Source organism: Eurosta solidaginis, chromosome 3, assembly GCF_040869045.1.
Source record: "Eurosta solidaginis isolate ZX-2024a chromosome 3, ASM4086904v1, whole genome shotgun sequence".
Classification (NCBI taxonomy): domain Eukaryota; kingdom Metazoa; phylum Arthropoda; class Insecta; order Diptera; family Tephritidae; genus Eurosta; species Eurosta solidaginis.
The window spans coordinates 31,072,382-31,087,339 of record NC_090321.1 but is presented as its reverse complement, the minus strand read 5'-3'; the positions used below and the strand labels follow the sequence as shown (position 1 = coordinate 31,087,339).

Genomic DNA, 14,958 nt, shown 5'->3' with positions numbered 1-14,958 from the left:
GGTGCCACAGGGTGGTGTCCTATCCCCACTTTTGTTTAACTTCTACATATCAAAGCTACCTTCGCCACCAGTAAGAGTTACTAGCTTTACCTACGCCGATAACTGCACAATAATGGCCACAGGCCCAGGCCCACAGATCGATGAGCTTTGCTACAAAATAAACGGCTACCTCCCTGATCTCTCCAGTTTTTTCACCTCGCGAAACCTGACATTATCACCGACTAATTCATCGCGGACCTTATTTACAACATGGACGTCGCAAATGTCGACCATTTTGAATATCCACGACAATGGCACTACGCTGCCGGCTGTCTTACACCTCAAAATCTTGGGTGTGATGTTTTGGTGAGCATGCAGCCGCAATTGTACGGTAAATCCAGAGCCGTCATAAAATCCTAAAATCTCTTGCTGGCAGTGCTTGGGAAAAGATAAAGAAAAGCTCATTACCACTTAAAAAGACATTGGCCAGCCGGTTGATTGCTATGCGTCCCCGATATGGTCGCCAAGCCTAAAGACTACTTACTGGAAGAAGCTACAGGCCTGTCAAAGTACTACCCTCAGAACCGCCACGGGTTGTCTTCTTATGTCTCCAGAACACCATCTACATAATGAGGCGAGAATACTCCACATTAGGGAGAGAAATGAAATACTAACCAGAAACCTAGGCATCCCAACAGACATCTGATTGATGAGCCAACGCCGCCCAGGGGCTTAAGGAGTCATCTTCGTAAATATTATGAGGAAATACGGCACCTATAAACAGAGCCGTATGAAGCCAAAAAACACAAGCAGGCAACCACTGCTACAACAACAATAACAACAACAACAGCATATCGGACTACCGTGGGAAATAGTGTGGTTCAAAGTAAAAGGGGCTTTCCGAATAAATTCGATTGCAACGATTATGATTGTACAATTTTTTTTACACAAAATTTTTTATAAAAACAGTCGAATTTATCTAAGGCAATTAAATATTTTGTTTGCACTTCACAATCAATATGAAAGTTCTTGTTTGCTTTATAATGGCATTGGCCTTGGCTGCACCGGCCTTTGATAAAATATTTACTCGCTAGCTAAGGAGATGTATAACATGGGTGTGCCGAAGGATGAATTGGCTCGATGGACCTGCATTGTTGATAATCAGAGCTTGTATCGTACTGACGCTGTAGGCCAAAGCAATTCAAATGGCACCAAGGATTATGTCATCTTTCAAATAAATAACAAATATTTGTGCAAAGCTGCTGGCTCATTCTCGTACAATGTTGGAGACATTTATGTGCATTGGGAATGCTCCCAGTGAGTACCCCGTTGGTCTTTTTAATTTTTCGTGGTCGCCGTGAGATGACAGTTTAAGCTTGTGTACCTAGAAGAAATAGCCCAGATGAAGCGAAACTGCTTATTCTTAAGGCGAGTGTATACAAGGGCTAGGCGTTTGGGACAATCCATTGCAGAGGCAAAGTCATTGGAAGAAGAGAATTCGAAGAAGGACAAAAATATTACATTCAGAATACCGATGACAGATAACAGAGTTAATGCATCCAATACCACTTACAAAATAAAGGAAAATAGTGAAAGCTAGAACAACACGCTTGACAAACCTCAGTCATTTATCACAGCACAGTTACAACTAGCTCTAAAATATATTAAAATCAAAAAACTTCCTTTAAGGAGTTTCACAAGAGGCTATAATATGGCCATATTAATCGTTCCCGAGGTGTTCTGGCTAGATTAACTAAATGGTGCTTTGTTACCAGAGCATATCGGATCTATATCCGGCAAAGGATCAATCAAAGTATCATCAACATCGATAACACTCCCCAAAACCTTAGATATCTTTAATACAACAACAACAACAACGTCCCAATTAGATTGGGCGAGATTACGAGAAGGCGAGAGTTGCACATAATCGACCAGGAGGGAAGAACATGCACCCAAGCGTGGGGTTGTGCAGGTCTTACAACCTAAGACTAACGAGGTTACTCCTATTATTAAAAAGAAAGAACTAACCCTAGTCATGAAGCCATATTCGCGTATTCATACGACATTTGCGTCATTACAACCCGAAATACAAAGAGCTGCGTGAAAGCTTAATCAGTCATGGGAGTGCTTTGAAAAAATTGTTCAAGGGAAGGTCGCTCTCGGCTATTGATTAGCAAATCTTCAACGTGTATTTCTACAGTAAAAGCTTCTCTGAAAAAATTATAAGTTTTACTCGAATATTGTTCAAGGGAAGGTCGCTCTCGGCTATTGATTAGCAAATCTTCAACGTGTATTTCTACAGTGAAAACTTCTCTGAAAAAATTATAAGTTTTACTCGAATACTTTTAAGGTGGGCAGCGTATGTTTTGCTGAATATAGCAGAATCCCTGAGGGTGGTGCTAAATTGTACTGAAACGCCTGGGAGGAAAAGACAACATGACTGCCAGAGCTACAGCCACTCCGTGCTCATTTAAATTTTTAAAATGAATTTAATGTGATTGTTTTGGTATTGTTTAAGATCTACGATAGCGAACAAAGTTTTCTCATTCATATTTAAATTTTATTAAATTTTTGAGTTTTTAGCGTAAGGTAAATTTTTGTGTTAAACTTTTCAATATAAACATTTTTTTTTAATAGTCATTAGATTGTAAGTGGTTTGGAAACCTATATTTTTCTTGATTTAAGGGCAAGTTCACAATATTTAGCAAAACATTCTTAGGTGCTAATACACAAGCAACTATTGAACCAAATTTCAGCCAAAGGCAAAGGATGGCAATTTTCACTGAGATCAAAGATCAGTTAATCTCCAAATCCAAAAAAAAAAAAACATGCAATGAAAATGCAGAGCAAGTGAAAAGACTCCACAGCTCTATTTTAATGATTTTTTGAAATGTTAATATTTTATCTTTTTTTACAAAACCTAACAAAGATAATTTTATCGGTGTGCAGTTAATGTTGCAGAAACATCTAATTGCGCGCACTTTTCAGTTGAAGTTCATTTGAATTGTGCTGTATTGCGCAGGCGCGCAATATACTTGCTGGTAAGGCAAATTGTGTGAAGTGCATTGATGGAGCAAAACTGCATAAATTATGTGATTGCTGCCGCCAAAGGCATTGGGCTACGCAAAGTGTCTATGAAATGCTTAGTTAGTAATAATGAGAAATAGGAAAAAGCAAAAACAAAAAGTGAATAATACTCGTAAAAAGATTTGAAACGATAACAGCGGTAAATAAGCCATATTTGACGCCACCATTGACTTGTATTGGTGATGGAACTGAGTTGGTAGTTGTGTGGTTGGTAGTGGAAAAATTGTGTGGTGTTGTTGGTGCTGGCGCTGGTGGGTGCTTTCATATTTGATAGCCTTCGGAAGTAATTGTGGGCGTGCATGAAGACAAGTGAATAATAAAACTAAAATAGCAGTGCGTGCTCAATGAATTATGTGAAATTTAAGCGAATTATTATTGAAAAAGCTAAAAATGTGTTTCGAAAAGCATGTAAGAGCAATTTGACTAAATTACATTGTTTCGTTGCTTCCTCGCATTAAAGACGGAAACACATTACAATACAAATTGTTAGTTGGTTAATAAGACATGCTTTTTGCTTTTTAAAACAATAATTGGTGGAAAATCTTAAAAGAGTTTTATTAACAAATTGGAAAAATATGCAAAGTAGTCGAATTATGTTTTAAAGTGCATATACATATATCAAAAAATATAAACCAGATTACCAAAGGTTATTTTCCCCACAAGGGATGACACATTGTTGCGGTATAGGGGCATAGTTGAATCCCCAAGCTGACCTACATAACCGGATTAAAGGATCAACTTTAGGTTACGTTGGGCTGAACTCGCCAGCCCATGAGGCCTCACATAGATTGACTGAGTACGTGCTGTTGCCAGAATTTTTTTTTTTAACTACAAAACTGGAAAACCGTATTAAAAGCAGGACCTATGTATGATATAAAATAACTTCGTCCTATTGGCAAATACTAGACGCTTTCTGTCACTTCCTGTTTCACTCGTAATAGCTGGAGTCTTAGCCTGGCAAGCGCAGTGCACGAGCACAAAACATACTCGATCGTTTTCTCTTCCACAACTGCTATCACTAACCAAGCCTAATTTGAAGGCCTGTGACACCAGAAGCGCGATCTGCACATGAACTTCCACACTTTACAGCCCCGCACTTGTGTTCACACCTTTGCCGCTTGGTCGATCGTGTGCACCGCTCGCTTTCTTTTAGTCTCACCCAATCAATTTCATCCGCTTTTTCATTCCCATCTCTTCCCATAAACCTTACGACTCAATATAGATGTATACTTCTTATCCCTCTCCCAATTCTTCCCAGGGATTGCTTTCACTCTAACACACTTTTAGATGCTGTACTATGCGAGTTTAATGCCTTAATTGCTGCTTGGCTGTCAACATAAAAGTTGACGCGGCTGCAATTTGAGTTATTTTCTTCTAGTGTTTCTACTCTTGTGGTTACAGCTACTACTTGCGCCTGAAAAACACTACAGTGATCTGGTAGCTTGTAGGATCTGTTTATTTCCGGATAATCACAGTATTCCGCAGACACTTCTTCTTCCACTACTTTGGAACCATCTGTGCACACATATATCGCCTCGCTCGCCATTTCAGCACCCTTGCTTAAACCTTTCAACTCTATTGTGATTTTAAGAGCCCCCTCGAAGCGCACATAGGGAATCAGGTAGTCAGTTCGTCCTGTAATTGATGACACTTTACTACTATTGCAGCCGTGGTGGTGTGGTGGTAGCGTACTCCGCCTACTACACAAGATCCCTGGTTCAAGCCCCGGGCAAAGCAGCACCAAAATTTTAGAAACAAGATTTTTCAATGAGATTCTCAGTGAAAACTCATCTCCCTTTCAGATGCCGTTTTTACAAAATATTAAAAAGAGCACGATGCAAATTGGAAGAGAAGATCGGAATAAAATCTCTTCGGAGGTTATCTCGTCTTACATTTATTTATTTTTACTACTACAGCCGTATGGTCTGCGCTTAAGCCGCCCGAGGTAACGAGTCTCGTTGCAGTTGTTAATAGTATGTTCTTTGCTACCAGGTGTACAATTGGGATGTGCAGAATGTCATATATACAGCCGTCGAGGTTGGTCGTAGGGCTCCCGTAATGCTAACCATTGTGAGCCGACATATCCCGTCTAACTTTTTAAGGTGGGTTCTTTTTGGTGTGGCAGTTCAACAAACAAGTACACCATATTATAGGATAGGGTTTACAATCAATGTAAATACCTAATGAGAGAGAGGGCGATAAATCCCCCGTCCAACCCAGCATTCTTATACATGCATAAAGTGCCGCCGAGACCTTCTTCACCCACCCCTCCACGTTGAGCTTCCACGACAATTTACTGTATAAAATGATTTCTAGATATTTTGTGCAAGCTTTCTCCTGCAGGGTCACCCTTCCTGACTTTTGCCTGTTTCAATTTGGGACCTTGTACCTCTTAGTAAACAAGACTATATGCATCTTCTCTGCGTTTGCTGTCAACTCGACATTAAATGCCCAGGTATTTATATCCCGAAGCACCTGATCCATCAAAGAGCTAATCGTTGGCTCAACGTGGTCACACTAATTTCTTTCCGAGATGGTTGAAAGATTTAGGTTTGCGAAGCGCACCGTATCAATATCCGACAAAGGATTCTAATATCAAATAATATTCGTTTTCATCTGAACCAGCGATTTTTTATTGTTGTCACCATTGGTTTTACAATCACTATATTAAGAAGTGTTTTATTATTATTGTATAGGGAAACCACCACATCTGTTCTCCAATAATTGAAATTTAGTTTGAGATAAACAATCTCAGCTATCTTGACATATTAAATTAGGCTGTTAACAAGGTCTACTATTTGCCGTAAGTGCTATGCTTTAATCAAGGCGAATCTATACAAGGTGATGGCAAAGCGAATTCAACCAATTCGCCGTGCATGAGAATGTCGAGTGAAAAAAAAATTTATTGGATTCGATTAACTGACATATTGTCGTACAAGGCCAACACGAACTCAGTACCAGTTATTGTTATCCCAACAGCTGATTGCTTCTTCTTGATTATTTTCCATACAACATCTTGTACAACAATATGTTAGTTAATCGAAATCAATGAAAATTTTATTTTGACTTGACATTCTTCTGCATGGAGAATTGGTTGAATTCGCTTAGCCATCACCTTGTACAATGCGTTGTGTGCAAAATAATCAAGAAGAAACAATATTGTCTTACTAGTGGTTTGATAACTGTGGCATCAATGCGTTGAGTAAAAGAGTACGTGAGTGGTGAGCTCGGATGAATAGTTGAGAAACAGGAAAATAAGTAAGCCTCGTCACTTTGTAAAGCCCGACTTTGGTTCACTCTGTCGTTGTAAGCCTACCTGCATACATACTCTTTTTTTAAGCTAACTGTGTGTGCATTGCTGTATACCTAACTTTTATATATCAAAGTTATTTTGTACATTTTATTACTTGAATAAATGAATTAGTAATAAATAAATGAATTCTTCTAAATATTACAACATGGTAGCAGAGCAAGGTTGAGTGGCTGTTGAAAAAGTGTTGCTGAACAAGTTAAAATTCTTAAAAGGAAACAAGTAAGGAAGGCTAAATTCGGGTGTAACCGAACATTAAATACTCAGTTGAGAGCTATGGAGACAAAATAAGGAAAATCACCATGTAGGAAAATGAACCTAGGGTAACCCTGGAATGTGTTTGTATGACATGTGTATCAAATGGATAGTATTAAAGAGTATTTTAAGAGGGCCATGGTTCTATAGGTGGACGCCTTTTCGAGATATTGCCATAAAGGTGGACCAGGGGTGACTCTAGAATGTGTTTGTACGATATGGGTATCAAATTAAAGGTGTTAATGAGTATTTTAAAAGGAAGTGGGCCTTAGTTGTACATGTGAAAGCGTTTTCGAGATATCGACCAAAATGTGAACCAGGTTGACCCAGAACATCATATGTCGAGTACCGCTAATTAATTTTTATTTGAAATACCACGAACAGTATTCCTGCCAAGATTCCAAGGGCTTTTGATTTCGCCCTGCAGAACTTTTTCGTTTTATTCTACTTAATATGGGAGGTGTCACACCCATTTTACAAAGTTTTTTCTAAAGTTATATTTTGCGTCAATAAACCATTCGAATTACAATGTTTCATCCCTTTTTTCATATTTGGTATAGAATTATGGCATTTTTTTTTCATTTGTCGTAATTTTCGATATCGAAAAAGTGGGCGTGGTCATAGTCGGATTTCGGTCATTTTTTATGCCAAGATAAAGTGACTTCAGATAAGTACGTGAACTAAGTTTAGTTAAGATATATCGATTTTTGCTCAAGTTATCGTATTAAGGGCCGAGCGGAAGGACAGACGGTCGACTGTGAATAAAACCTGGGCGTCGCTCAACCGATTTCGCCCATTTTCATAGGAAACAATTACCGTCTATTCTATGCTCCTACCATATTTCACAAGCATTGGTTAATTTTTGTTCGACTTATGGCATTAAAAGTATCCTAAACAAATTAAATGAAAAAGGGGGGAGCCACGCCCATTTTGAAATTTTCTTTTATTTTTGTATTTTGTTGTACCATATCATTACTGGAGTTGAATGTTGACATAATTTACTTATATACTGTAAAGATATTAAATTTTTTGTTAACATTTTACTTAAACAATTTTTTTTAAAAGTGGGCGTGGTAGTTCTCCGATTTTGCTAATTTTTATTAAGTGTACACATAGTAATAGGAGTCACGTTCCTGCCAAATTTCATCATCATATCTTCAACGGCTGCCAAATTACAGCTTGCAAAATTTTTAAATTACCTTCTTTTAAAAGTGGGCGCTGTCACGCCCATTGTCCAAAATTTTACTAATTTTCTACTCTGCGTCATAAGTTCAACCCACGTACCAAGTTTCATCGCTTTACCTGTCTTTGGTAATGCATTATCGCACTTTTTCCGTTTTTCGAAATTTTCGATATCGAAAAAGTGGGCGTGGTTATAGTCCGATTTCGTTCATTTTAAATATTGATCTGAGATGAGTGCGCACGAACCTAGATACCAAATTTCATCAAGATACCTCAAAATTTACTCAAGTTATCGTGTTTACGGACGGACGGACGGACATGGCTAAATAAATTTCTTTTTTCGCCCAGATCATTTTGATATATAGAAGTCTATATCTATCTCGATTAGTTTATGCCGTTACGGATTGCCGTTTTGCGAACAAAGTTAATATACTCTGTGAGCTCTGCTCAGCTGAGTGTAAAAAAGTAAGAACATGAGAAGTTTGAATTGAGTCCGGTGGTGCTGGATTTTAGAATCGCGTTTTTCTCTGAGTGCACGCTTGTAAGAACGTCTCTTTGTATTTAAGGTGCATTTTCCAGACCTATGCTACCTACTTGGTAGGTACTCTTACTGTTTTTTCAATGGCTTTGGCGAGTTTGGATGGCTGTTTTCCTTGCTAATGAACATTGCTTTCGGTTGCTTCCATGTTTCTGGAAACTATCCGCCCTTGGGAATGCGTTATAAAGAGCCAACATTATTTTCGGGCAGTTTTATTTTATATTTAATAGCCTCTGGGATTCCTTGCAGGAGCTTTTTTGTTTTTAAAAAATTTTACTGCTAGTTGAACTGTGCTGTGGTAAGTGACAGAGGCTTGTCAAGTGTGTTGGTCTATCCTTCGCCATTTTCCTTTATTTCGTGAGTGGTATTGGATGCATTAACTGTGTTATCTGCTATCGGTATCCTGAATGTAATATTTTTATCCGCTTTCGATTTATCCTCTTTCTATGATTTTGCTTCTGCAATGGATTGTCCCAAATTCCTAGCCCTTCTATACACTCGCCTTAAGAATAAGTTTCGCTTCATCTGGGATATTTATTCTAGGTATGTTAGACAAGCTTAAACTGTCATCTCATCGCGGCCAAAAAAAATGTAAAAGACCAACGGGCTACTTGCTGAGAGCATTCACAATGGACATAAATATCTCCAAGTGGAAGTCTTGTGAACCTAATCCAAAATTGTCTGATTGGAGTTCACTGTGTATCCGATGGCATGGACAATGACATCGAAGCACTGCTTTCGTTAAACGCAAAGTATACTTCAGTGAAACACCAAGCCAGTCAGGAAAATATTGGGTTTCAAATAGAATTTTCAGACTGATATCAAACTTGTCGGAAAAGTGCCAAACTTGGACCAACATTTATACTGTAAAAATTTTCGAACAATACTGCGGCTGAAAAAAATCCACTAGATTTTTCATTTAACCTTTACTATATGAAGCATTAAGGCACAAAGGCACTTAAACTATTCTCACTTCCATGATTATAGTTGGAATTTTTGTTCATTGATCATATGGCATTACTTGATTTCTTACTCACATATTACGATCAATTAAGTATAAGGACTCTTTTCTGTAACCCCAGTAAAAAAAAAAAAACTCCATAGCTGTCTCTGAATTGAATTTTTATTTTTCAATTTAAATATAAACTCTTGATACCCACCATTCACCGTCTAAAAGCACGAATCAATGGAAGGCAGGGCACCATTACAGAATTTCCAAGTCGACCAAGCAGTCCAACCCTGTTTGTTCTGAATATTGCGTGCGCAATTCACTGAATCGGTAATATCATCGGTCAACAAAGCGCTGCAATTAACATCACATCCATTGGACGAGGTTGAGCCATCGGCGACTTGACACCAAAATTTGTTATTTATTTGGAAGATGCCATAATCCTTGGAGCCATTTTTATTGGTTGGGCCTACAACGTCCGTACGATACGAGCTCTCATTATCCGCAATGCAGGTCCATCGAGCCAATTCATCCTTCGGCATACCCATGTTATACATCTCCATAGCTAGCGAGCAGCGAGTAAATGTTTTACCAAAGGCCGGTGCAGCCAAGGCCAATGCCATTATAAAGCAAACAAGAACTTTCATATTGATTGTGAAGTGCAAACAAAATATTTAATTGCCTTAGAGAAATTCGACTGATATATTTAATTTTGTGTAAAAAAATGTGAACAATCATAATCGTTGTAATCGAATTTATTGAGTAGAAAAAGATAATAGTCATTTTACCTGCGCGTGTATATTAAACTAAGATTGAAGACGTTAGCAGTGAGATTTGTCAATCAATGCCTAAGTGTTATTGATTAAAAATAGTTTTAGTTCAACGAATTATGTTATCTTCAATCAATATAATCCTGCAATTTGCGATGTTAACCTCGACAGTAACCTCTTAAAGTCGGTCACTGCCTTCAATGGGCCACGGAAGCACGTGGTATCTCTGTACATGTGCATGTACGAGTACGCTTTAATTGTATGTTTTATTAGTAAATTTTTAATTTCTTAACTACTACCCGATATTAAGGAATTTTCGATATGGCCACTGCATTTGCATTTGTGAACGGTGGGTATGAAAAGTTTATATATAAATTGAAAATTAAAAATTCAATTCAGATACAGCTATCGAGTTTTTTTTTTAAATTGGGGTACAGAGAGGAGTCCATATACTTAATTGATCGTAATATGTGAGTAAGAAATCAAGTAATGTCAAATGATCAATGAACAAAAATGCCTGCTATAATCATGGAAGTGAGAATAGTTTAAGTGCCTTTGTGCCTTAATGCTGCAAACAGTAAAAGTTAAATAAAAAATCGAGTGGATTTTTTCAGCTGCAGTATTGTCCAAAAATTTGCATAGTATAAGCGTGGGTGCAAGTTTCGGGCTTTTCAGACAGTTTGATATCAGTCAGAAAATGCTAGTTGAAAACCAATATTTTTCTGACTGGCTTGGTGTTTCACTGAAGTACCTAAACTTTGCGGTTAAAGTGCCATCGGATGCACTTTGAACTCCAATCAGACAATTTTGGATTAGGTTAGGTTAGGTGGAAATTGAAGGAGGAAAAAAATATCACATTCAGAATACGGATAGCAGATAACACAGTTAATGCAGCCAATACCACTCACGAAATAAAGGAAAATAGTGAAATCTAGACCCACAAGCTCGACAAACCTCTGTTATTTACCACATCACAGTTACAACTAGCAGTAAAATTCTTGAAAAACAATAAAGTTCCTGAAAGGAATCTCACCAGAGGCTATTAAGTAAAGAGAATCGTCCGAAACCATACTGGGTATTTGAAGGTTTAATATGGTCATATTAATCGTTTCCTAGGTGGTCGGGCTAATACCTAAGTGGTGCTTTGTTACCGGAGCATATCGGATCTATATCCGCCAAAGGATCAATCAAAGGATCATCACCATCGATAATACTCCCCAAAACCTTCGGGGAGTGTCCTTATCTTTAATACAACAACAAAAATAACGTCCCAGTTAGATTGGGTGAGACTACGAGAAGGCGAGAGTTGCACATAATCGACCAAGAGGGAAGAACATTCACCCAAGCGTAGGGCTACAAAGTGTCGAAGGTCATGTGCAAGACCTGAGACTAACGAGGTTACCTCTATTATTAAAAAGAAAGGTATGTAGACTCATGGCGGGCATTCTTGCTTCAGTACTAGAAAACGTATGAAATACGGATTGGAGGGGGAAATTATCGAACATGTTTTGTGCTCGTGCCTTACACGTGTCTACCAAACAAGGACTCCATAGTATATGATAAGCTTTACAATCGCTGTATATTTTCAATAAAAGAGAGAGAAGGCGATACGTCCCCTGTACACCCTGACATTATTTTACATATATATGAAGTGCCATTCCTACACGTTGACCTTCCACGACAACTTACTGTTTAAAATGATTTCTAGATATTTTGTGCAAGGTTTCTCCTGCAGGGTCACCTTTACTGACTTTTGCCTGTTTCAATTTGGGACCTTGTACTTCTTAGTAAACAAGACTATATGCGTCTTCTCTGCGTTTACTGTCAACTCAACATTAGATGCCCAGGTATTTATATCCCGAAGCACCTGTCATCATCAAAGAGCTAATCGTTGGCTCAACGTGGTCACATTAATTTGTTTCCGAGATGGTTGGATGGTTTAGTTTTGCGGAGCGTACCGTATCAATATCCGACAAAGGATTCTTAATATCAAATAATATTCGTTTTCATCTGAACCAGCGATTTTTTATTGTTGTCACCATTGGTTTAACAATCACTATATTAAGAAGTGTTTTATTATTATTGTATAGGGAAACCACCACGTCTGTTCTCCAATAATTGAAATTTAGTTTGAGATAAAAAATCTCAGCTATCTTGACATATTAAATTAGGCTGTTAACAAGGTCTATTATTCGCCGTAAGTGCTATGCTTTAATCAAGGCGAATCTATACAAGGTGATGGAAAAGCGAATTCAACCAATTCGCCGTGCATGAGAATGTCAAGTGAAAAAAAATTGCATTGGATTCGATCAACTGACATATTGTCGTACAAGGCCAACACGAACTCAGTACCAGTTGTTGTTATCCCAACAGCTGATTGCTTCTTCTTGATTATTTTCCATACAACATCTTGTACAACAATATGTTAGTTAATCAAAATCAATTAAAATTTTATTTTGACTTGACATTCTTCTGCATGCCAAATTGGTCGAATTCGCTTTGCCATCACCTTGTACAATGCGTTGTGTGGAAAATAATCAAGAAGAAAAAATCAGCTGTTGGTACACCTGCTGCTGAATTCGCGTTGGCTTTAATCAAATTTAATATTGGAAACAACTCAAATATTAAAATTTGACATGAATGAGACACTTTTGTGAACTGCTCAAATAGCATTCAAGAGAGCAATAAGAACTTTACAACAAAATCAGATAAAATTCCAAGAACATAGCACATAAAAATTATAACTTTCTTGCAATACATTGTAAAAAGTTGCAACAAACCTGAAAGAGTTACAACTTTGGTGTCCAGGAAAATATTGCTCCTTGTACAAAGCTTAATATTTCACACTTATACTGCTACCGTTCATCGTTCCTTATTCCAGAAGTGAAATCGCCGAGTAATTTTTAGCACCATGTTGCATCTACTGCCTTCGGGAAAAATGTGAAAAAATGGTGGAAGAAGAAATGATGGAGTTTCCAAGTCTTAGTATGAGAAGTTATCTATTCAATAAGCAACAATATTCATTGGGAACCAAAGATGTGACTCTTCAGGATTCTGCATACATGGCCGAAGGACACCGTGTGACCAGTTTAACCTTTATATGTACATTAAAAGTAAAGTAGATGAGTTAGACTATAACTTTGTTCAGAAAAATTTATTTTTCCGATGTCACCTTTCAGAAAAATACCATAGTTACTTTCTTGCAAAATTGTTGTTGTACAGTGAAACAACTTAAAAACGGAAAGAATTTACTTTTACCCTATATTAGTTATAATAATCATAGTAAACCTGTACTTTTTTGCCACATTTTTGTAACACAAGATGAATTGGTACTATTTTATATCAAGTGCCGAGAAAAGCCAACGCAAGTCGGAAGTGAGGCTCGTTCTGAGATTCAAGGGTTTGAAAAGTGCAATACAAAGCTTTATAGTTTCACAGCTTTCGCAAACCAATATTCAACCTAACGTACACGAAGTTACAAATATGAATGCATCATACACATATTTAGCAGTCGAATCTCTGGCGACTCTAAGTTCTCAGAGGACTAGGAAATGAGGAGTGGGATGACCTAGAAGGTTCTATGTGGTCATATTGAATTGTTCCCGAGATTATAGGGATTGTACCTTAATGGTGTTTGTTACTGGAACGTACCGTACGAACATCGATAAGACTCCCTTAAGCCTTCGCTAAATTTTCTTTAGCTCTACATTTACAATAGAAACAACAGAAGCTCGGCCTAAGTCCCCTTGGAGGTACATATATCGCTGCAAGGTAAATTTTTTTTTTATCTATGGAACTTCCCGACGACGTTTATATATATGTATGTAATATTCTCAAAATCGAAATTGTTTTGGAACATTTTTATACTGGTACTCAACACTCCTGAATGTCGCAAAATTTTTTTTAACAAAGTTTGGTAGTAAGAGGTATTACGTAACATTATGGTAATGAACTGACAGACTTACTAGCAAGCATGGTAGCATAGCAAAATTCTAGGATCCGGAGCTCATAAATAACTGGGCAACAAAGCATTTTATAAAACTTTGGGATGAATACCCAGGACAAAGACAGTCCAAATTGTTTATACTTCCAGCAATGGGAGTACGATCCAGGTTTATCAATCTTAGCAGAGAGGGTCTAGGAACTCACACTGGGTACTACATATATGAGGTAGTGCAGTCTATGATATAACATAAGTGATCCCTATATCTATCCCATACACAAATCTGTCGCTTTTGTAATTTGGAGGATGAAATGCCGTTTAACATTCTTTGTGAATGCGTCAATCCCTTAATGATTTGGAATAAAAAATACATTAGGGCCCAGTTTTTCAGTAGTTGTTTAAGCTAGGATTAAACAAAGTTAACTTAAACTCTAGTCAAATTTGAAATCCAGTTAAACTACAGAACAGCTTTTCAGTCCCAGTTTAAGCCCGACTTTGGGCTAGGCTTTTTTGTATGCTACATTGGTTTTTATAGTCAGTTGAGCAGAGCTCACAGAGTATATTAAGTTTGATTGGATAATGGTTGGTTGTACAGGTATTAAGGAATCGAGATAGATATAGACTTCCATATATCAAAATCATCAGGATCGAAAAAAATTTGATCGAGCCATGTCCGTCCGTCCGTCCGTCCGTTAACACGATAACTTAAGTCAGTTTTGAGGTATCTTGATGAAATTTGGGATGTAGGGTCCTGAGCACTCATCTCAGATCGCTATTTAAAATGAACGATATCGGACTATAACCACGCCCACTTTTTCGATATCGAAAATTTCGAAAAACGGAAAAAGTGCGATAATGCATTACCAAAGACAGGTAAAGCGATGAAACTTGGTACGTGGGTTGAACTTATGACGCAGAGTAGAAAATTAGTAAAATTTTGGACAA

General features: G+C 37.6%; 2 protein-coding genes across 6 annotated transcripts in view; both read right to left on the bottom strand.

Annotated features, from left to right (window-relative positions):
• Positions 1–14,958, bottom strand: part of mwh (multiple wing hairs) — a 466,270-nt gene that overhangs the window by 78,763 nt on the left and 372,549 nt on the right. The gene's annotated exons all lie outside the window — the stretch shown is intronic.
• On the bottom strand, positions 9,457–9,965 carry LOC137243512 (lysozyme 1-like). The gene has a single exon (XM_067771300.1). The coding sequence runs from the start codon at positions 9,945–9,947 to the stop codon at positions 9,522–9,524; it is 426 nt and encodes a 141-aa protein (XP_067627401.1). The 5' UTR covers positions 9,948–9,965; the 3' UTR covers positions 9,457–9,521.